Source organism: Lynx canadensis, chromosome C1 (assembly GCF_007474595.2).
Source record: "Lynx canadensis isolate LIC74 chromosome C1, mLynCan4.pri.v2, whole genome shotgun sequence".
Classification (NCBI taxonomy): domain Eukaryota; kingdom Metazoa; phylum Chordata; class Mammalia; order Carnivora; family Felidae; genus Lynx; species Lynx canadensis.
This window is the reverse complement of record NC_044310.1, coordinates 27,795,831-27,803,320: the sequence shown is the minus strand read 5'-3', so window position 1 is coordinate 27,803,320 and position 7,490 is coordinate 27,795,831. Positions and strand designations below refer to the sequence as shown.

The window sequence follows — 7,490 nt, the reverse complement described above, 5'->3', positions numbered from 1 at the left end:
CAAGATGGGAATATTTTGGAGGCAGCATCGACAGCACATCCCGTCCCGGGCCTCCAAGGACCAGGAGGAAGACAGCAGGGCCTCCTGCCAGCACCACCAGGAAGGCCACGTGCTCAGCCAGAAAGAAGCTGGGTCATTGTGGATTCAAGCCATTGACTGTGGATTGATCACCCATGAGGACATTTTAATTAACCGTCAGATCCCAGAGCTGCCCCATCTTTCCTGTCACCCACCCTCCCCGATCTGCAGCCACCTCCACTCCCAACACACACAAAAAAGGAGAAACCGGCCAACAGCACAATCCAGGGAGAGATAGGCACCCGGAGGGTTTCAGTGGCTGGAGGGAGGGGCCGTGGCCTGATCCCACTGCTCTAGGAGCTCCCTGAGGTCTGGCGCTGCTCACGGCCACCAGTCCTGGGACCAGACCCAGTTGTGCGGCTGACTCACCAAATGAGCTTCGACTCATCACTTGGTTTGAAATGCCTCCATGGCTCACGTTTAAAATGCGAACAATGGAAGAGTAAATTAAAGGGCAAAGGAAGAGTAAATAAAACATGCGCAAAAATGCTTTTGGAGCTTCGCAATCTCAGAATCACCTTGCACAACTCCCGGAGCTACCTTCTGCTTAATCTCATTGAGCTCTCCGATCTGTTCCGGGAGGTGGCGTCCTGGTCTCCGCGTTTACAGGTGGAGACCCGTGAGGCCAGTGCCAAAGCTGAAGTGGGCACCCACTGCGCATCCACAGAGCCAGAATGTGAGCCCCAGGGCTTCTCTCCGGCACCAGAATCTGCCTTCGTGTAAGGGATTCTTATTAGACTAATAATCATGACGACTGCCACTTGGAAGTGCTTACTTTGTGCCAAGAGTCATGCTAAATCGGAGCCTCTCAAACTTGGCTGGGCACCAAGGGACCTCTGGGCATCGTGTTGAAATGCCGATTCGAGTGCAGCGGGTCTGGGGTGGGGCCTGAGATTCTGCATTTCTAATAAGCACCCAGGAGATGCCGATGCTTCCAGTCTAGGCACCATACTTTGAGTGCCAAGTATAAATGCTTTCTCTCATCTAATTGGCACAACACCCTGTTGAAAAGAAAGCCACAGGCTTGGGGCGCCTGGCTGGCTCAGTCGGTGGAGCATGTGACTCTTGATCTCGGGGTTGTGAGTTCGAGCCCCATGTTGGGTGTAGAGATTGCTTAAAAATAAAATCTTTAATTAAAAAAAAAAAAAAAGAGGAAAAGAAAACCACAGGCTTAAAATGGCATCACATAGGCCAAGCCATCAAACCTGGCGCTTAATATCTAACATAATCGCGGTTTCAGCCTCCCCCAGAAATGTAAGGGCTTAACCAGTCAGTTGGGAATTTTGTGATCAGCACCAAGGAGGCAATCTCCACATACATAGGCCCTCTCCACCCCCCAAAGATGAAGTAATCCACTTAATGAGACCCCTTGCCCTTCTTCCACCTAAGTGCAGGTGACCTTGCCTGAAACAATCCTTTCCTAATTCATGAATCACTTAACAGAGCCGATGAGATGCTCAAATTTACTCGGTCGAATTTTTTTTTTTAACAACCCCTATGAAGTAAGTACTCTTGGGGCGCCCCGGTGGCTCAGTCAGTTGAGCGGCCAACTTCCGCTCGGGTCACGATCCCGCAGATCATGAGTTTGAGCCCCGCATCAGGCTCTGTGCTGACAGCTCAGAGCCCGGAGCCTGTTTCAGATTCTGTGTCTCCCTCTCTCTCTGCCCCTCTCCCGCTCATGCCCTGCCTCTGTCTCTCTCAAAAATAAATAATTTTTTTAATAAAAAAAAGAAATAAGTACTCTTATTATCACCCTTGTTTACAGAGGAAACTGAGGCCTAGGGAGATAGAATAACCTGATCGGGTCATGAGCTAACCAGAAGAACCAGGATTTGAACCCAGGTCAGCTGGCCTATCTACCCACTTACCCTTGGAGCCCTAACACCTCCCCAGCGTTTGCCTAGAAAGTCAATGACCAGGGGTAGGTCTCTGAGGATGAGCAGGACCCATCTCCAAATGCCATCACATGGGGAGTTAGGGCTTCAACATAGGAATGGGTGGAAGGGGGTTGGGGGGAGGAGACATAAACTTTGAGCCCATAGCGCTTAGTAAGGGAAGAGGGTGCTTCCCACCAGAGAGGGTCCTTCCAGGGCCCACTCTCCCACAAAGAACAAAACCACGAAGCTCCAGGAGTCCCCAGTGCTCTCTTTCACACGGCCAGGAAACATAAAGACACCCTCTCTGGGTCCTCCTGCCCCTGCTCCTTCCCACCTGCCCCTGCTCCCAGGCCACTGGGCTGCAAGCCCACACTGCCTGCAGCCACCCGCCCACGAGCATTAATTGAAAATTAATCCGCTCGGTACGTGCCAACGAGCAAATCAAAGCTAAGTGTCTCAATTAGGAAGAGAAATGGAGTCGGGCACTCTTCTCAGGAGCCGGCTTATTTATGGGGATAATATCATTTTTAATGAGGGGAGCTACTAAAAGGCACAACAAATGCAACATTTAATAGAAAAATATTACAGCATTCCATCAGCGGAATGCTGTCGGGAGGGGGCACCCGGAGATCCACGGATACCCGGGAATCTATCTGTGGTTGTGTGGGCGCCTGTGTACCAGCACCCGTGTGTATGCGAGTCTGCACGAGCACACACAGCTATGTGCACACGCGTGTCAGCGTGCACGTCCATGTCTGAATATGTGAATATCTGTACACGTGTGTCTGGGCCTGGGGGAAAGGGTGAAGCATTCCTGAGTTTTTGCCACACAGGGTGGATTCCCCACCTCCCTCCTAAAGTACCCCCATTCGGGGTCCCGGGCCAGCCAAATAAGGACTCAGAGTATTTCCCAATACTAAGGGGGACCTGGTCTGTTTAGTCCCTGGAGAGCTGTAAGTGTCTGTCACCTATCTCCATGGAGGGTCATAAAGGGGCAAATTAGACTCGGGGCCCCAGCCTCCTCTGGGCTCTCTCACATGTGAGCCATGGCGGTTCCAGCCCACCATATCACTGACGGCTGCAGGACAAGGCCCTCAGGGCCCCACTGCACCGCCCCAAGCTGGCACCAGGCCCAGCCACCCCCTTCAGCCTTGGTCTCGGGCTCAAGAGCCAAGGACTTTGTTTGCCAGGCCCAAGTCCAAGATCCTACCCCCACTGCCCCCCTCCTCTACCCAGGTGCAACCCAGACCCAGACCCAGCTCCGTAGCCCCAGCTCAGGGTGGCCTCAACTTTAGCATCTGTGGAATGGGGAAGCAGCTGAGGTGGGCAGCTCAGAACCCGGCCTGCCCTCCCCTTCCCCCAACACAACATGCACACATCGTTCTCCTTGCCTCTGCTCATGTCAGAGCCCTCCTGGAGCAGGTCCCAAATCCTGCCCTCAACTCCCTTGCCTGGAACAATACCCCACCACCCCCACCACTGCCCACAGGCAGCTTCTCTAATCACCTCGCCCTCCTCAGGCTCCTCCTGAGATGTCAGTGTCCCCAGCATCAGATGGGAATAAGGCCTGCCTCACAGCGAGGTGGTTTGCAGTATCCCCACCAGCACATGGGCCAGAGTGGCTCGCGGCTAGAATCAGCTTTGTCACTGTGACCAGAATTACAACACCACTTTCCAGCCCCGTACAAACCCGCGGAGGCACAGAGTGGGGATTTTTAATCCTTGGGTCGCGAAAGAGGAACCTGAAACTCAGAGAGGCTGAGAGGCTTGACTGAGGCCACACAGCAGATGTGAAACACGAGCGCATTTGTAGAGGTTCCAGAGGGCACTGGAAGCCAGGCACCTGTGGCCAAGACCTGGGCTGTCCCACTTCAGAGAAACTCAGAGAAGTCTCTAAGCCAGGGGACTCAAGCATAACCTGGCCATGCCTTCCACCAGCTATGACTTTGGACTTGTTAATTAACCTCTCTGTGTTTCTGTTTTCTCCTTGTGGGGTTCTGTCAGGGTGAAATGAGCTAATACCCATCAAGGGCCTAGAATCACGCCTGGCACATGATAAACCGCCAGTATGTATTGAGATGTTGTTACTAATATTAGGCCACCTTACCCCCAATCGCCTTCTCCCTGGCCAGGCAGCCGGAGCCATCCATCAAATGGTCTGTGAAGGTCCTCAAGGCAGGGCCTCTCCCTCCCTCAAGCGTCTAGCGTGGGAGCCCACGCTAGCTTCCTTGACCCGGGCCACGTGCCTTCCCCTACGCTGTCATTCCTCCCTGCCCTGCATGCTTATGTGTTTGTTATGCATCTTTCTAGGTGTGTGTTAGCCTTGAATTTTTCAAAAGTAAAATAACAATAATAATAAAACCAAGCAGGGATTTGTGCCCAGCAGAGGGCTACCGACGGGGCTGTAGCTGGTGATTATTCATTTAACGTCTGCCTCCACGTGACCCGGGGCAAGAACAATGTGTGTCCTTTCCCGCAGTTTCGCTGCACCTAGAAAAATCTCTCGACGTGGTAGGTAAGCAATTATTGTCGGAGAGAGGGAGCGAGCTGAGGGCGGACTCTTCCCTGGGTGGAGATCTGAGTCTTTGAACCCTCAGTCTCAGGAGGGGAGACCCCCACTCCAAACCAGGAGCCAGAACTGGGGGCCTCCTCCTCCCCCCCCAGACCCCAGGCACCTGCAGATTGACGACATTTGAAAGTTAACTTCCCACAGAAGTCACTCTTCAGAATTAATATTTATTTCTTATGAAATTTAAATTTTTCAGTGTAATTAAATTTTTATTCGTCATGAGTTATAGGTAAAAATATTTATAACTTTCCCTTTCGCGCCACTGAGGATGAGTCTTGGATGGAACCAATTACCCGGGCCTCCTCCTGGTGACTGCTCCGGGGGGGTCGAGGGCAGGGAGGGGGTCAGAGGGCCGGCGGGGACCAGAGCCGGCATCCATCTCCCCAGGCAGCCTTATCAGCTCTGCCTCCTACATCCAAGCAGTGGAGGTGACTGGTAGGAGGGGGAGCTGAGACCTACCCCACCCCCAAATTCCTGGTGAATAACCCAGTGGGAGCTGGGATCAGGGTCAGAGAGAGGCCAGAGGGAGGCTGGGAGAAGACAGGAAAATGAGGCCTCAGAATGAGTGCAGGAGAGGAGGGAAAGACTGCAGAGAGAGAGGACCCATGTCTTCCCACCCCGGCGCGGAACACGGTGCAACAGCCTGTCGAAGGCAGCCCCTGTGGCCAGGAGATCGTGGCTCTTGGCTGTGGGGCCTTTAATCATTTTGTGCCCAGCCTGAAGGGCGCATCTTCAGCAGAGATAGAGAGAAGTGTGGAGGGGGAGCCAGGGGCCACGGGTTCTGAAGACAGGCAGGCCAGCATCCAAATCCTCGTTCGGAATGACCTGGCACATGTCGCATAACCTCCCTGAACATCAGTTTCCTCACCTGTAAGATGGGGGCCTGCAGATCACATCAGATGATGTATAAAAGGCCCGACACACAGCTGGGGTTAATAGTAGAGGATCCTGGCCCTTCTTCCCAGCTGCCGCTGAGGTGCTCGGTCCTTCCAAGGATGCTAAGGTCGCGTTGGGGTGGGGCCCTCGCTTTATCCACCAGTGAGGAGCACCCGCCCAGGAGAGCCCACTCAGCACTCCCCGGCACCAAGGTCTCCGGCTCAGAGCTCGCCTGCCTGCATCTACTCAGGCCCAGCCCTCATCCTGCACAACGATGAGGTCACAGTCACAGAGGATAAGACCAATGCCCTCCTTAAAGCAGCGGGTGTAAATGTGGGACCTTTCTGGAGGAACTTGTTTGCAAAGGCCCTGGCCAGTGTCAACATCTGGAGCCTCATCTGCGAGGTAGGGGCTGGAGGAGCCACCCCAGCAGGAGATCCCGCTCCCCCCTCCGGGGCTGCCCCTGCGGAGAAGAAAGTGGAAGCAAAGAAAGAAGAATCGGACGAGTCTGGTGATGACACACGTTTTGGTCTTTTGGACCACACCTCTCCCGTAACCTGTTCAATAAAAAGCTGAACTCTTAAAAAAAAAAAAGTAGCAGAGGATCCTGGGCTGTCTATCCACTGACGAGGAGCTCACTACCTCACAAGGATAGTCAGCTATCTTCTCACTAAAGCTGAACCCTTCACTCTTAAAAATGGGGCTGTCTGGACTCCCTGTGATCTCACATGAATTGCTCTGGAGTATAATTCCCCGAGGCACTGGAAGATCAGAACCCACCCTCGAAACTCTCCCACACCCACCACACTGGCTATCAACACAGCCTCAAATCTGCCCACAGATTTGCCTGGCTAGGAGACTTCTTGGCTCCCACGTGGCCCTCGACGCAATCTCGGTACCAATGGCGTGCCTTCAACAGCCATCCCCGAGTGAGACTCACCACCAGCAGGGCGACATGAACTAGGAAAGTCAGTCAGGCACCTGCCACCCCTCCCTGCCTCTCCTCCTGTGTGCCAGAGCCACGAGGTCCAGACTGGACAAGGGAGGGTCAGGACTCACTTTCCTAATGCCCCTGGGCAAGGACCAGGCTCCCTCTTCCTCCTCACCTTGCCGGCCTGCCCGCAGCTACACTTTGTGCTCACTAATTAGACCTGTCACTGGCCCTGAATCACTCTCAGGCCGGGCTGGGGAGGTCATTAAGCCAGAGATGGATAAGTGCTAAGCTGGCCCTGCTCTGGAGATTTACAAGGCTCAGGCTGGGGAGGATTTATAAGGTTTGTTAAATTTCTAATTGAGTTTACAGTGCAGTGCCATAGTCTCAGTGACCAAACCGCATGGATGAGAATTGAAACAAGTACACCTGTTCCTCATGCTGTGGGAAGACGGGGCCTCCCTATCTGTCCCCCTCTGCCAAAACACCAGCCCCAACCAAGCCACTCAGCACGCCCCGCCCAGCTCCTGGCCCGCAGACCGGCCACCGGCCTCGCAAAGAGCTACAGGCCCAGCATCTGTCCGCAGTAGGTTGGCTGTCGGGATTTGTTGCTTGTTTGTTCATTTTTTTTTTTAACATTTATTTATTTTTGAGACAGAGAGAGACAGAGCATGAACGGGGGAGGGTCAGAGAGAGGGAGACACAGAATGTGAAACAGGCTCCAGGCTCTGAGCTGTCAGCACAGAGCCCGACGCGGGGCTCGAACTCACAGCCCTCACGGACCGCGAGATCATGACCTGAGCCGAAGCCGGCCGCTTAACCGACTGAGCCACCCAGGCGCCCCTGTTCATTTTTTTTAATAGTTAATACACTCGCATGGTTCAAAATTCAAAAAGTAGAAAGGACACCCCGAGTAAACCTCTCCCCAGCCCCCGCCCCCGCCATCTCCCAGCCACACGGTTCCCCTCCCTGAAAAAAAAAAAAAACACACAGGGGTGTTATCAGTTTCTAGCAAATCCTTCAAGATCCACACACACAAGCAAACACACCCGCACATACATAATGCATATATACGTACATGTATATTCTTTTGTGTGGATGTATATATACACCTTGCTTTTTTTCACTGAATACCAAATCTTCATCCGGTGATCATCCG

General features: G+C 53.4%; 1 protein-coding gene across 1 annotated transcript; it reads left to right on the top strand.

Annotated features, from left to right (window-relative positions):
• The first annotated feature begins 564 nt into the window (after positions 1-564).
• On the top strand, positions 565-6,364 carry LOC115519700. The gene is made up of 3 exons (XM_030323626.1): positions 565-754; positions 5,528-5,952; positions 6,242-6,364. The coding sequence occupies exons 1-3, from the start codon at positions 565-567 to the stop codon at positions 6,362-6,364; spliced, it is 738 nt and encodes a 245-aa protein (XP_030179486.1).
• Positions 6,365-7,490: the final 1,126 nt, after the last annotated feature.